The sequence below is a fragment of the Pan paniscus genome, chromosome 20 (genome assembly GCF_029289425.2).
Source record: "Pan paniscus chromosome 20, NHGRI_mPanPan1-v2.0_pri, whole genome shotgun sequence".
NCBI lineage: Eukaryota > Metazoa > Chordata > Mammalia > Primates > Hominidae > Pan > Pan paniscus.
This window is the reverse complement of record NC_073269.2, coordinates 6,146,997-6,163,789: the sequence shown is the minus strand read 5'-3', so window position 1 is coordinate 6,163,789 and position 16,793 is coordinate 6,146,997. Positions and strand designations below refer to the sequence as shown.

General features: G+C 56.5%; 1 protein-coding gene across 9 annotated transcripts in view; it reads left to right on the top strand.

Moving 5' to 3' along the window:
* Positions 1 to 11,927, top strand: part of ATP8B3 (ATPase phospholipid transporting 8B3) — a 31,344-nt gene extending 19,417 nt beyond the window's left edge. For 5 of the 9 annotated variants that reach the window (XM_034945327.3, XM_055103297.2, XM_055103298.2 and 2 more), the window contains 11 exons: positions 1,815 to 1,979; positions 2,089 to 2,200; positions 3,127 to 3,202; positions 4,024 to 4,123; positions 4,286 to 4,652; positions 4,894 to 5,117; positions 6,820 to 6,903; positions 8,296 to 8,535; positions 8,707 to 8,845; positions 9,058 to 9,185; positions 10,735 to 11,927. In XM_034945327.3, the coding sequence (XP_034801218.3) occupies positions 1,815 to 1,979; positions 2,089 to 2,200; positions 3,127 to 3,202; positions 4,024 to 4,123; positions 4,286 to 4,652; positions 4,894 to 5,117; positions 6,820 to 6,903; positions 8,296 to 8,535; positions 8,707 to 8,845; positions 9,058 to 9,185; positions 10,735 to 11,709 (2,610 nt within the window). In that variant the 3' untranslated portion in view covers positions 11,710 to 11,927. The remainder of the gene's footprint in view (positions 1 to 1,814; positions 1,980 to 2,088; positions 2,201 to 3,126; positions 3,203 to 4,023; positions 4,124 to 4,285; positions 4,653 to 4,893; positions 5,118 to 6,819; positions 6,904 to 8,295; positions 8,536 to 8,706; positions 8,846 to 9,057; positions 9,186 to 10,734) is intronic. The other 4 variants (XM_055103299.2, XM_055103295.2, XM_055103300.2 and 1 more) reach the window with 1 other exon arrangement.
* The last annotated feature ends 4,866 nt before the right edge of the window (positions 11,928 to 16,793 follow it).

Sequence of the window (16,793 nt, the reverse complement as noted above, 5' to 3'; positions counted from 1 at the left end):
TCTACTAAAACTACAAAATTAGCCAGATGTGGTGGTGCAGGCCTGTAGTCCCAGCTACTCGGGAGGCTGAGGCAGGAGAATCGCTTGAACCCGGGAGGCAGAGCTTGCAGTGAGCCAAGATCACGCCACTACACTCCAGCCTGGGCAACAGAGTGAGACTCCATCTCAAAAAATAAACAAATCAATAAAAATAAATAAATAAACAAATTTGAGACCTAAGGCCACCCCTTGGAGCAGAAAGCTGGGGGCAGGGTCGGGGGGTAAGAATCCGTAAGGGCACCTTCCTTGGGGACCCCCCTGACCCTCAGGCCACCCTTGGGGTGCCTGCTCTCTGGGCCTGCCCAGTTTCCTCCCAGCCCCTAGAGGCCCCAACCCTGGGTCCGGCCCTTGAGAAATGAGGGGCCCAAGGAAGGGGCTCAGAGAGCCAAAGTTGAGGGGTCAGAGGGAGGGGCCTGGGACTGGGGGAGCCCCAGCTGGGGAAGGCACCGGGTTAGTGGACTGCATAGAAGGTCTTGAGTGATAGTCAGAATTCGCCATGCAGGCCAGGTGTGGTGGCTTCTGCCTGTAATCTCAGCGTTTTGAGGCTCAGGTGTGCAGCTTGCTTGAGCTCTGGAGTTCGAGAACAGCCCAGGCAACATGGTGAAACCACCTCTATTTAAAAAAAATATATACATATACAAAGAAATTAGCCGGGTGTGATGGCATGCGCCTATGATCCCAGCTATTTGGAAGGTAGAGACAGGAGAATCACTTGAGCCCAGGAGTTCGAGGCTGCAGTGAGCTATGATTGGGCCACTGCACTCCAGCCTGGGTGACAAAGTGAGACCCTATCCCCCACCCCCGAGAAAAAAAAAAAAAAAAAAAGAATTTGCTGTGCAAAGCATAGGGAAGGTGTTCCTGGCAGGGAAGCAGTCCTCCAAGAAGGTCTGGAGGCAAAAGAGAGCTGAAAGTCTGGGGGTGGGAGCGGGTGTCTGAGACAGAGTAGGTGGGGAGCAGCGGCAGCTCAGTTTTCTTTTCTTTTCTTTTCTTTTTTTTTTGAAACAGAATCTTGCTCTGACACTCAGGCTGGAGTGCGATGGGGCGATCTCAGCTCACTGCAACCTCGGCCTCCCAGGTTCGAGGGATCCTCCCACCTCAGCCTCCTGAGTAGCTGGGATTCCAGGCATGCGCCACCACACCTGGCTAATTTTTTAAGTGTTTCGAGTGGAGACGCGGTTTCACCGTGTTGGTTAAGCTGGTCTCAAACTCCTGGCCTCAAGTGATCTGCCTGCCTCGGCCTCCCAAAGTGCTGGGATTACGGGTGTGAGCCACTGCGCCCAGCCCTCTTCCCCACTTTCTTTCTATTGTTTTTTCTTTTTTTTTTTTTTTTTGAGATGGAGTCTCACTTTGTCGCCCAGGCTGGAGTGCAGTGGTATGATCTCAGCTCGCTGCAACCTCCGCCTCCCAAGTTCAAGCAATTCTCCTGCCTCAGCCTCTCAAGTAGCTGGGACTACAGGCACCCACCACCATGCCTGGCTAATCTTTGTATTTTTAGTAGAGACAGGGTTTCACCATGTTGGCCAACCTGGTCTCAAACTCCTGGCCTCAAATGATCCGCCTGCCTCAGCTTCCCAAAGTGCTGAGATTACAGGCATGAGCCACCGCACCCGGCCTCAGACCAGTTTTCTGAATCCCTTCTGGCTGCTGTTGGCTGGGGAGGCAACAGGCTTTTGGTTGGGGGGCCCAGGCTCCGGAGCCCGGCAGGGGGTTGGGGAGGGCTGAGCCTCGGATGTTGGCTTCAGGATGGTGACAGCTTCCACCTGCCCGGCCCCCAGGCCTTTGCCCAGGAGACCCTGCGGACACTGTGCCTGGCCTACAGGGAGGTGGCTGAGGACATTTACGAGGACTGGCAGCAGCGCCACCAGGAGGCCAGCCTCCTGCTGCAGAACCAGGCACAGGCCCTGCAACAGGTGTACAACGAGATGGAGCAGAACCTCAGGGTGGGTGGGCAGCGGGGGCACCCAAGGGGGCCCTGGGACTCTCCTGCCCCCGCCAGGGAGCTGGACGGCTGCTCAGCATCTTCCCCGCCCTGCCCCCCTCCCCCACCAGCTGCTGGGAGCCACAGCCATCGAGGACAGACTCCAGGACGGCGTCCCTGAAACCATCAAATGTCTCAAGAAGAGCAACATCAAAATATGGGTGCTCACCGGGGACAAGCAGGGTGAGTCCCGGGCAGCTCCGGGTGGCTAAGCCCCTGCAGCATGGGTCTTCAAACTTCCCCGAAGTTTGAAGGCTCACGCCTGTCATCCCAGCACTTTGGGAGGCCGAGGCGGGTGGATCACTTGAGGTCAGAAGTTCGAGACCAGCAGGGCCAACATGGTCAAACCCCGTCTCTGCTAAAAATACAAAAATGGGCCTGGCTGGGTGTGGTGGTGCGCATCTGTAATCCCAGCTACTCAGGAGGCTGAGGCAGGAGAATCGCTTGAACCTGGGAGGCAGAGGTTGCAGTTAGCCGAGATCACGCCATTGCACTCCAGCCTGGGGAACAGAGAGAGACTCTGTCTCAAAAAAAAAAAAATTAAAAAAAAATGCTGCAACTCTCAGAGGAGCGCAGTGGCACATGCTTGTGGTCTCAGCTACTCCAGAGACCGAGGCAGGAGGCTCGCTTATGCCCAGGAGGTTGAGGCTGCAGTGAGCCGTGATTGCGCCACTGCCCTCCAGCCTGGGTGACAGAGTGAGCCCTCGTCAAAAAAAAAAAAAAAGTGATTTTCAGGGTGCCCTCTGTTGGCCAGGAGCCAGCCCAGGGAAACATATTCAATTATTTCCCTTCTGATTTAAAAAGATATTAAGACATTTTGTGGGTTCCTGAGGGCACTGTGGATCCTAGGCACATGTGCCTGCTGATCCTGGCCTCAGACGCATCTCTGGGCAGCCCAGTCCCGGCCAGAACTACAGCCAAAATCTCAGGGCTGGCTCTCATTGGCGAGCCTAGGTTACAAGCCCTTCTCTGAACCAATCACCATGGCCAGGGGGTGGGGCATGTGGCTGCCATTGGTCGGGCCAGGATTCACCGGGCAGAGTGGGCGTGGCCCCCAGGCAGCCAGTGCGGGGCGGGTCGCAGAGGCGCTGAGCTGGTCTGCTTCGCAGAGACGGCTGTGAACATCGGCTTCGCCTGCGAGCTGCTGTCAGAGAATATGCTCATTCTGGAGGAGAAGGAGATTAGGTAAGAAGTGGGGAGTTGGGGGGTGAGCAAGGGGAGTGGGGAGGTGAGGACAAGGAGCACCCGGGTGCGTGTCTCACTGGACGGGGAGCCCAAGGCACAGTGGGAAGGGGGGGATTGTGAGGGGAGGGAAGGGTAGGAGGAAGGAGTGGGGGAATGGGCAGTGGAGGGAGCGTGGAGGGAAGGGGGAGGGGCAGTGGAGGGAGAGGGGGAGAGGCAGAGGAGGGGGAGGAGCAGAGGAGGGATGGGGAGGGGAGAGGGAGGGAAGGTGAGGGGAGGGGGAGGGGCAGGGGTGGCGAAGTGGGCAGTGGAGGGAGAGGGTAGGGGAGAGGGAAGGGAGGGGAGGGGAGAGGGAGGGGAGGGGGAGGTGCAGGGGTGAGGGAGTGGGCAGTGGAGGGGAAGGATGGGGGCAGTGGGGAGGAGGGGAGGGGCAGTGGAGAGAGGGGTAGGGGAGACGGAGGGGAGGGAAAGAGGAGGGGAGGAGGTAAGGGGAGGGGGGAGGGGAGGGAAGGGGAGGGGGAGCAGCTGGGGGGAGTGGGCAGTGGAGGCAGAGGGGAGGAGAGAGGAGGCAGAGGGGAGGAGAGAGGGAAGGGGGAGGGGCAGGGGTGGGGGAGTGGGCAGTGGAGGGGAATGGGAGGGGCAGTGGCGGGAGGAGGAGGGAAGGGAGGGGAGGAGGAAAGGAGAGGGGAAGAGGGAAGTGGGGAGGAGAAGGGGCAGGGGTGGGAGAGTGGGCAGTGGAAGGGGTGGGAGGGGCAGTGGAGCCCCCGGGGAAGTGGGGAGAAGCCCGCCCCCTCCCCTGCCCCGCTGACCCCTGCGCCCCGCAGCCGCATCCTGGAGACCTACTGGGAAAACAGTAACAACCTTCTAACCAGGGAGTCCCTGTCGCAGGTCAAGCTGGCCTTGGTCATTAACGGAGACTTCCTGGTCAGTGTCGCTCAGGGTGGACGGCGGGGTCCCGGCGCCAGGGAGGGGCCTGGAGGGGCGGCGGGCTCGGGGTGGGGACTGCTGGCGAGGCCGAGGGCCGGGCAGGTTCCAGTCTGGCCTGGAGGCCACGGCGCCTGGCACAGCCCCCTCCCCGCCGGCCAGGACAAGCTGCTGGTGTCCCTGCGGAAGGAGCCGCGCGCCCTGGTGCAGAACGTGAACATGGACGAGGCGTGGCAGGAGCCCGGCCAGTCCAGGAGGGATTTCCTCTACGTCAGGCGCCTGTCCCTGCTGTGCCGGAGGTTCGGGCTCCCGCTGGCTGCACCGCCAGCCCAGGACTCCAGAGCTCGCCGTAGCTCCGAGGTGCTGCAGGAGCGCGCCTTCGTGGACCTGGCGTCCAAGTGCCAGGCGGTCATCTGCTGCCGCGTGACGCCCAAGCAGAAGGCCCTGATCGTGGCCCTGGTCAAGAAGTACCACCAGGTGGTGACCCTGGCCATCGGGGACGGTGCCAACGACATCAACATGATCAAGAGTGGGTGGCGGCGGCGGGGCTGGGGGTGCCTGGGACGAGTGGGGGGCGGCTGATGGAGGCGGTGGTGGGACTGGAGGGACCTGGGGCAGGTGGTGGGGGGGCTGATGGAGGCGGCAGTGGGACTGGGGGGACCTGAAGCAGGTGAGGGGGGCTGATAGGGGGCAGAACAGTGCGGGGGTCTGGGGGGGGTGGGCGGGACTGGGGGCGTGCGGGGGGCTGACCAGCTGCTTGTGCCCTGCAGCCGCGGACGTGGGCGTGGGGCTGGCGGGCCAGGAGGGCATGCAGGCAGTTCAGAACAGCGACTTCGTGCTGGGCCAGTTCTGCTTCCTGCAGCGCCTCCTGCTGGTGCACGGCCGCTGGTCCTACGTGCGGATCTGCAAGTTCCTGCGCTACTTCTTCTACAAGAGCATGGCCAGCATGATGGTGCAGGTCTGGTTTGCCTGCTACAACGGCTTCACCGGCCAGGTGCGTCCCCCACCCTGGCTGCCCCATGACCAGGGCCTCTGGGGATGCCGTGCCCCCCCCATAGCTGCCAGGAGCAGCCCTGGACGCACTGAGAACCCTGGGATCCTCGGTGGACAGGGCTTGCCTGAGGCCACATGGCAAGGCTGCGTTAGTAGAGGCCTAGAGTCCAGGTGAAGGGAGGTGATGGTCCCTGTCTAGCTCTGTTCCCAACACCTTCCAGGATATTTGTTTTGTTTTGTTTTGTTTTGAGACAGAGTCTCACTCTGTCACCCAGGCTGGAGTGCAATGGCAGGATCTCGGCTCACTGCAGCCTCCGCCTCCCGGGTTCAAGTGATTCTCTTGCCTCCACCTCCCAAGTAGCTGGGATTACAGGCATGTACCATCACGCCTGGCTAATTTTTGTATTTTTAGCAGAGACAGGGTTTCACCATGTTGGCCAGGCTGGTCTCGAACTCCTGACCTCAGGTGACCTGCTCACTTTGGCCTCCCAAAGTGCTGGGATTACAGCGTGAGCCACCGTGCCCGGCACACTCAGAGCTTTCAAGCAAGGGCAGGCACTGCACATGGACCTCGTCTTCTGGGGAGAGTTGAGTGAACAAGACCTTGAACCCCAGAGAAGATCCGATTGTGGGAGCTGGGGCTCTGGTCAAGACTCTGAGCAGTATCCTGACTAGGACTAGAGGAGCCCCAGGGCAGTGCTATTCCCTGCGTGTAGGGAAACTGCTGGGAAGCAGGTGCCTTGGAGAAGGAATGAGCTCCCATCACTAATACCTGGGCATTTGAGAGGGAGCTTTATAGAAACCCCTTAGTAAGTATATATTGGTTTCTGTTTTATTTTTATTATTATTACTTTTTGAGACAGAGTCTTGCTCTGTTGCCCAGGCTGTCATGCAGTGGCACGATCTTGGCTCACTGCAACCTCTGCCTCCCGGGTTCAAGCGATCCTCCTGCCTCAGCCCCTCTAGTGGCTGAGATTACAGGCACCTGCCACCACGCCTGGCTAATTTTTATATTTTTAGTAGAGACAGGGTTTTGCCATGTTGGCCAGGCTGGTCTCGAACTCCTGACCTCGTGATCTGCCCATCTCAGCCTCCCAAAGTGCTGGGATTACAGGCATGAGCAATCGCACCCAGCGTTTTTTTTTTGTTTTTTTTTTTTTTAGACAGAGTTTCACACTTGTTGCCCAGGCTGGAGTGCAATAGTGTGATCTCGGCTCACTGCAACTTCCGTCTCCTGGGTTCAAGCGATTCTCCTGTCTCAGCCTCCCAAGTAGCTGGGATTATAGGCGCCTGCTACCACGCCCAGCTACTTTTTATATTTTTAGTAGAGACGGGGTTTCACCATGTTGGCCAGGCTAGTATCAAACTCCTGACCTCAAGTGATCTGCCTGCCTCGGCCTTCCAAAGTGCTGAGATTATAGGCGTGAGCCACTGTGCCCAGCCTGTATCCTTTTTTGATGCCATCCAATTAAAACAAAAACTCAGAGGTGCCATTATGAGGGAATTTGATCATGCTTTCCTCCCTCCCTTTATCTTGCCGCCTTTATCAGGCCGCACTTCACCCCACCCCAGTCCCAGCCCCAACCTTGAGTGTAACTCGACCAGAGTTACCTCACCCAGAACCCTCCCTGGGTGCCTGCTTGGCAGGCTCCTTGGGTGCCTGGAGGCTGACTTGTTCTCCTTGCCCTTCTCCCCCGGCTCAGCCCCTGTATGAAGGATGGTTCCTGGCTCTTTTCAACCTCCTGTACAGCACCCTGCCAGTTCTCTACATTGGGCTCTTTGAGCAGGTGAGCAGGGCAAGGCTGGGTCTTCCTTCCAGGTCTCTGCTTAGCCTCTCCTCCTCTCCTCCGCTCCTTGGGGCGGGGAGAGGGAGCCTGGGAGACCTTCAGGCCATGGGGTGGGGCTCAGGGGGTGCAGTCCAGTACCTCTCCCTGCCCACTGCCATTGACCTTCTCCCACCGGAGCCTGCGCTCATCCTGGGGCCATCCAGCTCCTCCTGTGTGTGGGAGCCCCCACCCTGTGCTGGAGCCCCCGTGCCTCTGTCTACCCATCCATGCAATGGGGAGAGGGGATCAGAGCAGATGACTCTGCTAGGTTTATCATCCCCCAGCTCCAAGAGGCCCTGGCTACGTGATCTGGGGTTGGGAGGGTGGGTCACATGGAACGTTCCAGATGATGGAAGTGTCCCACAGCTATGCAATCCAGCACAGAAGCCAGCAGCCACACGTGCCCATGAGGAACGCTTGTGTTGCGGCTGGTGTGACCCAGGGACTGGATTTTACATCTCATTTCATGTTTGCTAGAATCTTTTTTTTTTTTTTTGAGACAGGGTCTCGCTCTGTCGCCCAGGCTGGAGTGCAGTGGCACAATCTCAGCTCACTGCAACCTCTGCCTCCCGGGTTCAAGCGATTCTCCTGCCTCAGCCTCCTGAGTAGCTGGGATTACAGGCGTGCACCACCATGCCCGGCTAATTTTTTTATTTTTAGTAGAGACAGGATTTCGCCATGTTGGCCAGGCTGGTCTTGAACTCCTGACCTCAGGTGATCCTCCCACCTCGGCCTCCCCAAGTGCTGGGATTACAGGTGTGAGCCACCGCACCTGGCCTTGCTGGTATCTTTAACCGTGGTGGAATACAAATCACATAAACTGCCCCGTCTCAGCCAGACTCATGCGCACAGCTCAGCATCATCTAGTGCATTCGTGTGGCCAAGTGACCAACCTCCAGAGCTCTTCCCATTTCATTTTATTTTATTCTGTAGACGAGGTCCCATTCTCTCACCCAGGCTGGAGTGCAGTGGTGCGATCACAGCTCACTGCAGCCTCCACTCCTGGGCTCAAATGATCCTCCTGCCTCAGCCGCCCAAGTAGATGGGATTACAGGTGCGCACCACCACACCCAGCTCCTTTAAAAGGTTTTTTTGGAGATGGGGGGTTTCACTATGTTGTCCAGGCTGGTCTCAAACTCCTGGCCTTAAGCGATCCTCCCACCTTGACCTCCTAAAGTGCTGAGATTACAGGCGTGTGCCACCGTGCCTGGCCTTACTTTATTTTAATTCACTTAAACTCAAAGAACCACACACAGAGAGTGGCCACCCTACTGGCCTGCCCGAGGAGGTCCTGATCTCTGTTGGGGGTCCCCCGCCCCCCACCCAATCCCAAGAGCTTCCCCTTGCCCCAAGGACGTGAGCGCAGAGCAGAGCCTGGAGAAGCCGGAGCTGTACGTGGTGGGGCAGAAGGACGAGCTCTTCAACTACTGGGTCTTCGTCCAAGCCATCGCCCATGGTGTGACCACCTCTCTGGTCAACTTCTTCATGACACTGTGGATCAGCCGCGACACGGCGGGACCCGCCAGCTTCAGCGACCACCAGTCCTTTGCGGTCGTGGTGGCCCTGTCTTGCCTGCTGTCCATCACCATGGAGGTGGGCAAGGTCCTCACCTCCCCGGGGCCTTGGACATGGCCTATGGAGGCCTCCTCCCCCGGGGACCCCTGCTTTGGGGGCATTGCCAGGTACCCTTCCTGGACCCCAGGGGCTGGTGTCCTGGTGCAAGCCCCGCTAGGCCCCGGATTTACCCCACCGCTGCCTGTCCAGGTCATTCTTATCATCAAGTACTGGACCGCCCTGTGCGTGGCAACCATCCTCCTCAGCCTTGGTTTCTACGCCATCATGACTACCACCACCCAGAGCTTCTGGCTCTTCAGAGTATCCCCCAAGACCTTCCCGTTTCTGTGTGAGCCCCCATGGGGAAATGGGACGGGCGGTCGTGGTGCAGGGGAGCCCTGATGGAAGAGGTTGCAGGTTGCTCATGACAGTCGTCCGGCAAAGTGTCCTGGGGAAGGCGCTCCTTTATGGACCAGGCACAAAGGCACCAAGGCACTCCCTAGCCTGGGGGCATCCTTGGAGCTGGGGGCAGGCTCTGCTGTGACCCCGCCCTGTCCCCAGACGCCGACCTCAGCGTGGTGTCCTCTCCCTCCATCCTGCTGGTGGTCCTGCTGAGCGTGTCCATAAACACCTTCCCTGTCCTGGCCCTCCGAGTCATCTTCCCAGCCCTCAAGGAGCTACGTGCCAAGGTGAGGTGGGCCTGGGCCTGGGGTCCTCATCCAGTACATTCCAGGACCCTGGTTGGGGAGCCGTGCAGGGCGTAGGGACTGCAAGGTGTCCCGGCCCCTCTCGGCCCTCCAAGACACTAGGCTGGGGGGAAGGGTGGGTGCGGAGCCCCGGACACATGCCCAGTGCCCCCGGGGCCCAATTTCCCAAGAAGGGAGACCTCACTCCCCCGACAAAGCAGCAGAGAGCACCCAAAGGCCGCCCTGGATTCCAGTGCTGATGCCATCGGGCTCTTAAGGTTTTATTTATTTATTTATTTTTACTTTTTGAGAAGGGTCTTGTGCTGTCACCCAGGCTGGAGTGCAGTGGCACAATCTCGGCTCACTGCAGCCTCGACCTTCCGGGCTCAAAGGATCCTCCCACCTCAGCCTTCCAAGTAGCTGAGACCACGGGCATGCACCACCACGCCCAGCTAATTTTGTAGTTATTTTCTAGAGATGGAGTCTCATTATGGTGCCCAGGCTGGTTCAAACTCCTGGGCTCACGCAATTCTCCTGCCTTGGCCTCATAACATGTTGGGATTTCAGGCATGAGCCACACTGTGCCTGGCTGACACCATCAGATTCTACCGTGAATGATCTAGAGCTTGGGGGTTGAGATGACGGAAACAACCTTGAAATGGTTTAGGCAAAAGGAGGAACTTAGAAATAAGAGTCTGTTGACAGATGAGTGGGTCAACACGGCACACTTCATCCCTGCAATGAAACACGCCTGAGCCGTGAGAAGGAGTGAGGCTCTGACACAGGTCACAGCGTGGATGCACCTTGAGGACATGTGCTCAAGGCCGGGCACAGCGGTTCACACCTGTAATCCCAGCACTTTGAGAGGCTGAAGCAGGTGGCTTGCTTGAGCCTGGGAGGTTGAGGCTGCAGTGAGCTATGATTTTTGCCACTGCACTCCTATCTGGGCAACAGAGCAAGACCCCACCTCAAAAAAAAGGGAGGGGGACTTACTAGCCCATGTAACCAAAGCATGCATGGAAAAGCAGGTTGCAGCTGAGATGGGCCCCAGAATTGACTGGAATGGTGTACCTGCCCTGCCACCTCTGTTCTCCCTGCCCAGCTCCTGCCACCTTTACTGCACAGGCTGGACACCTGGCTGTCCCAGGCTCAATTCTCCTGGATTTGCCACCAAAGGGCAGCCAAGGCACCTGGTGGCTGGTCCAGAGTCGGGGAAGGACTCTGATTGGCTGAGCCAGGGTTAAGTCCCAGGGAAGGACTCTGATTGGGTGGTCCCGAGTCAAGTCCCAGGGAATAACTCTGATTGGCTGATCCAGGGTTAGTTTCCAGGGCAAGGCCAATTAGTGGGTCTTGAAAAGCAAAGGACTAGAGTCCTCCTTAGAACTCAACACTGGGAGTCGAGGACTCTAATTGGCTCAACTTGGGTAGGGAAGAACGTAGCCAATCAATAGTGGCCAAGGGCTTTGAATCCTGCCTCTCCTACTTGGGGGACCTGAGAGCCATCAGCCAAGCATAGGAGTCTGCTTCCCCTGCTCTCCCCTTTGCTCTTCAGGAGGAGAAGGTGGAGGAGGGCCCCAGCGAGGAGATTTTCACCATGGAGCCCTTGCCTCATGTACACCGGGAGTCTCGTGGCCGCCGTTCCAGCTATGCTTTCTCCCACCGTGAGGGATATGCAAACCTCATCACTCAGGGCACAATTCTGCGGAGGGGACCAGGGGTCAGCAGTGACATAGCATCTGAATCCCTAGACCCATCTGATGAAGAGGCAGCTTCGAGCCCAAAGGAGTCACATTGGCACCTCAGGAAGATGTCCTTCCTGGGGAAGAAGCACCAGCCACAGGGGCAGGTGTCCTGCCAGGAAGTACAGCTCCCCCCTACACCTAGCTCATCATTTTCTGTGGATAGACAATCCTCTCTTCATTCAGAAAATCAGCCTGCCCTCCCCAAATATGTGCTCACCAGCAGCAACAGGCTATCTGGGTCTTTCCAAGAGCAATTGCCAAGGGCACAGGAGAGGTCACTGTCACCCAAGCAGAGGCCACCTTCTCCTGAGAAGTTGCTGTTGACCAAGGAGAGGTCACATTCTCTTCAGGAGAAATCACCGTTGCACAGAGAAAGCCAGCTGTCGTCATCTGAGAGCCAGCCACAGCCTCTGGGGAGCCAGTCATTGCTTTCAGGCCAGCTGACGTTGGAGAGCCAGCCAGACTCCTCGGAGGAGAAGTCAACATTTTTGAAGCCCTCCGCACCGCTCCGGAAGAGCTGGCAAAAGGAGCCCCACACTCCCAAGGAGGGGATGGTGCCACTTCCAGACAAGACCCACAAATCTCAGGTGGAGACTCTGCCACCAAGTCTGGAAGAATCGTCCACGTCCACGAGCGAGCAGCCTATGGAGGTGGAGCCCTGGCCCGTGGAGAAGCAGTCATCATCATCCATGGAGTGGCTGCTGGTGCCCGGGGAGGAGCAGCTATCCTTGCCCCCAGAGGAGCAGTCATTGCCCTCTGCGGAGGGGACCAGGGGTCAGCAGTGACATAGCATCTGAATCCCTAGACCCATCTGATGAAGAGGCATCTTCAAGCCCAAAGGAGTTACATTGGCATCTCAGGAAGATGTCCTTCCTGGGAAGAAGAAGCACCAGCCAGTTCTGCTGCAATTCAACCAGCATGCAGGGGACCTTCCTCTAAAGACAAGGACTCCACATGCTTTTCTTTTTCTAATAAACCAGGGTCCATCTGACCCCAGCGCTAATTCAGGCTCACTCTTTCCCTACACTTGTTTTGTGATGGAATATTCCTTCCTGGTTTTTAAAATCAAAGCACTGACCTCTAGTGGTCCAGCCGGGTATTTGCAGGGAAAACTTTTCTTCTTCATGCTGGAGTAAGATAATGTGGGTAAAGCTTCATTGCTCTCAAAAGTTGCTTATTAAAAGCTGTGGCTCCCCCACTGCCTGGCAGCTGGCCCCTCCCAAGAAAGTTTATAAATTCCAGTTCTGGTACAATCTAGCTGCTTCCTCTATCGGGAAGCCCTGGTTTCTCCCATTCAAATACACCTTCATTCACTGGGGCCTCCGTTCACTTTAGACTCCAGAAAGCAATGAGCAGTGATGTCACAGAAGCAGGTCCTGACAAGGTCTGCATCTTGGGGCTTGGTTGACTCAAAGGCGCCAAGCTTTTCCTTCTAAGGAGCCAAGCTTTTCTTTCTGATTCTTTTTTTTTTTTTTTTTTTTTTTGAGACGGAGTCTCGCTCTGTCGCCCAGGCTGGAGTGCAGTGGCGCGATCTCGGCTCACTGCAAGCTCCACCTTCCGGGTTCACAGCATTCTCCTGCCTCAGCCTCCTGAGTAGCTGGGAATACAGGTGCCCACCACCATGCCTGGCTAATTTTTTGTATTTTTTAGTAGAGATGGGGTTTCACCGTGTTAGCCAGGATGGTCTCGATCTCCTGACCTCGTGATCCGCCCGCCTTGGCCTCCCAAAGTGCTGGGATTACAGGCGTGAGCCACCACGCCTGGCCTCTTTCTGATTCTTAACCATTCCCTGTGGGTGGTGGACTTGTGTGGGTGGTCGAGTTGTGTGGATTGTGGAGGCTCAGAGCTGGCCACTGGCCCAGGAAGAAGACGGGACTCAGAGCAGAGAGGGGTGAGCTGGGTGGAAGCAAAGTCCATCTTCCCTGCACTCCGGTCCTCCCTCCCCGGCCTCGAGGTGGGCGAGTTCCATTCCCGCCCCCTATCTGTGCCCGACCCGTCGGCTAACACACACGCCCAGGTGAGTGACTAGAAAATAATTTATTGAAGAAAAACAAATCAACAAACCCAGCACAGCAATGGTTAACAATGACGAGATTTTTTTTTTTTTTAAGCTTTTAAAGCCTGTCGCCCAAGGGTGAAGGTGGAAAAGGGCTTCTCTCCCCTGTCCCTGGAGGGGAGGGGACTTTGGAGGGTCCAAGTGATGTCTCCCCTGAAAGCAGCCCTCAGTTCCAGTGTATTCAAAACACTCAAGGCCGCAGGGCCTCCTGGCTCTTCCGTCACCCCCGGCTGAGCTCATTCCACCAAAACCAGCCCCTGCGTGGTCTGACAGGGCCACGAGGAGGAGCCCCAGGAGTCTACTGGCCTGAATTTGCTTAAACCGCTTGGGGCGGAGAATGTGAAATGGCCCAAGCTCCTGCTGGTGCAAGGAGCATCCTGGCCCCGGCATCATTTCAGATTTGAGGTCGGCTGAGCCCTCAGCCCCAGGCCCAGCCCTCCAGACCAGGGCTTTCTGCTTTATGGGGTGAGAAGCACCCCGTTTAGCTACCCCGCCCCCCCTACTGGGGCCTGTCCCCGAAAGCGGCCCCTCTCATCTCTCCCCTGCCGCCCTCTCCTCCAGCCTCTGTTCCCAAGCCGGCACATCTGTGCCCCTTTCCACCTCCAGGGGCTATCTGGGGATGGCTCAGGGACATGGCCTCATGGCACAAGAGGAGTCGGAGGCAGAGGACATTGTCCCAGAGCCCCCTTTGATGATTTTGGGGAGTCCTCTGTTCTGTAGGCTCCGAAAGTGGGCTGGGAGGGAGGGGTCTCTGCAGGCGTACACCCCCTGCCTCCCGGGCTGGACAGAAAGGCGGACTCATGCCCAGCCCAGGGAGGGAGGCCGAGGCTGTCTGGGTGGAGGTGGGGGGGGAGGGGGTACTGGTGCCTGCTGTTGGGGCCCTCAGGAGGGTCCTTCAGATCTCAGGAAGTTGGGGCACACCCCCGTCCCCCACCACCCTGGGCAACAAGACAAGAATAGGCTGATTGTCTGTCTCCTCTGAACAAGACACTTGGGAATTCATGCTAGAGTGAAAGCAACCGGGTGATGGGGGGTTGGGGGGGTCTAAGATATCGAGGACACCAGAGTGCCCCCAAGAACCAGGAACTGAGGGGGGGACGCTCGGTGGCTCCCGCCTGGCTGGGGCAGGCAGGTGGCATCTCGGGTGGAGATGGACAGGCAGGTGGAGGAGACCTGGGTACTGAGGCTCTGTTCCCGCCCCCTCTACCTGGGGCCCCGTCCACCTGTCCCGGCTGGACACAGTTCCTTGGAAAGGAGGAAAGAAACAGTAACGAAAAACCACTGAACAGCACCGATCAGGCACCAGACACACAGATGCGACACGGAACCGGGCCACGCCCCCCGCCCCCCACCCTGACCACTTTATTACAATTAGCGTCAAGAAAGAGTACATTAGTCATGCACCAACTCAAATTCCATTTTGTCTTTTTTTTTTGCATTTTTCTTCCTTTTTTTTCTTAAATTACATTTGAACACAGAACACAGAGAATAATAAATACTCTTATAAGACATGACTCCAGAAAACAAGAAACAGAACAAGCCAGAGAACAGAAGGGTATACCTCTGCCTCTCTCTCTCCCTCTCTCTCTCTCTCTCTTGCTCTCGCTCTCTCTCTTCCTCTCTTTCCTAAAGGACTCATTTAAGTAAGAAATCTGTAAACGCCACTGGTCCTTTCTGCTGCAGTCTCTCTCTCGATCACGCTCCCTCTAACTTTCCCTCTGGTCTCCAGCCCTGACATTCAATGCGTCTCCCACGGAACTCGTCAAAGAAACGACATGCCATCGTCTGCAAAATTATAATTTAACGGTATAAAGCTTCAAGTCACGTATTCCAAAAACTAGCTAAGGATTTTTTTTTAATCACATAAACTATACATTAAATATTTTGAGGTATTTCAGAGAAAATTGTCAAAGGCTCGAAGGAATTGTGCTGGAGGTGGTGTTCCCTGCATGGAGAACGGATGCTCTTTGGTATGTGGCAGCCAAGTGGGCGTGGGGGGAGGCAGGAAAGGGCCCGAGGGGCCGGCGGGCAGGTCGGGGATAGAGCCTTCTGTGGGGGTCTGGCCAAGTTTGGGGTGGAGTCCGGAAACAGGGAGGGGTGTGTGTGCATGTGTGTGTGTGTGTGTGTGTGTGTGTGTGTGTGTGTGTGATACGAAGATATCTGAAAAGGATCCAGGAGTCCTGGGCCACGTTATTTTTTTGTAGAAGTGGGGTCTTGCTGTGTTGCCCAGGCTGGTCTCAAACTCCTGGCCTCAAGCGATCCTCCTGTCTCGGCCTCCCAAAGTGCTGCTGGGCCACTTCTGTGACCAAGAGGCTTGACCTGATCTGACCACAGTTCAGCATAGCTAAAACGTTCCACAACCAGAACGATCCCAAGCCAAGTCCTAAATTTCCAGCAGGGGACAAAACTGGAGGCCCCCTAGCGTCTTACCCTTGGGGCCTTGAAGGCCAAGCAGAGGGCATCTAGGAGACCCAGCCCCCTGCAGGCCCGTGCTCCGGCCAGTGCCTGAGGCCCAGGCATCGATTTTCTAAGAAGCTCACTGGGCCAGGGCTGCAGCGTGATTCTCTTGGATCAGAAGCATTTTATTGCCTTTGAGAGCCTCTTCCTCCACTAAATGTCTATCTACCTGTAATCCTAGCACTTTTGGAGGCCGAGGCAGGAGGACCCCCTTGGGGCCAGGAGTTCAAGACCAGCCTGGGCAGCATAGTGAGACCACATATCTACAAGAAATCCCTTAAAAAATGAAATGGGCATGGTGGTGCGTGCTTGTGGCCCCAGCTACTGGGAGGCTGAGGCAGGAGGATCACTTGAGCCCAGGTGGTCGAGGCTGCAGTGAGCTATGATTGCACCACTGCACTCCAGCCTGGGTAACAGAGCAAAACCCTGTTTCTAAAAAAGAAATTTAAAACATTGTATATCTATAGGCTACCTTGGTATACAGATGAATAATATGGTATGTTGAATGGGCTGCATCTTCTTGGACCTAAAGTTTTGTTTTTTGTTTTTTTTTTTGAGAGGGAGTTTTGCTCTCGTTGCCCAGGCTAGAGTGTAGTGGCGCAATCTCGGCTCACTGCAACCTCTGCCTTCCAGTTTCAAGAGATTCTCCTGCCTCAGCCTCCCAAGTAGCTGGGATTACAGGTGCCTGCCACCACGCCCAGCTAATTTTTTTGTATTTTTAGTAGAGACAGGGTTTCACCATGTTGGTCAGGCTGGTCTTGAACTGCTGACCTTGTGATCCACCCGCCTTGGCCTCCCAAAATGCTGGGATTCCAGGCGTGAACCACGGCGCCCAGCAAGACCTAAAGCTTTAAAAAAAGAAATTAAAACGTGGGCCCTGGACCTGCTGGGCCCATAGGCTACGTCAGTCTGGCCTGGAGTGGACAGGACAGCTCTAGGTTCATCCATCAGGAATTTAGGGGTGGGGACGGGAGAGAAATTAAGGCCCAGGTTTTAGTGGGAGGTGGGAGATACCGAGTTGCTGGCACCCAGTGACACTACAGAAAAACAGGGGCCAGTGTGTGTATGTGTGTGTGCATGTGTATCTGCATGTGTGTCTCTGTGTGTGTGCATGTGTATCTGCATGTGTGTCTCTGTATGTGTGTGTGCATGTGTATCTGCATGTGTGTCTGTGTGTGTGCATGTGTATCTGTATGTGTCTCTGTATGTGTGCCTGCATGCGTGTCTTTGCATGTGTGCATGTGTGCCTGCGCGTCTGCATGTCTCTGCATGTGTGTGCACGTGTGTGTGCATGGGTCTGCATGTGAGTGCCTGCATGTGTGTGTCTGCGTGTTGTCTGCATGTGTGTGTCTGCAT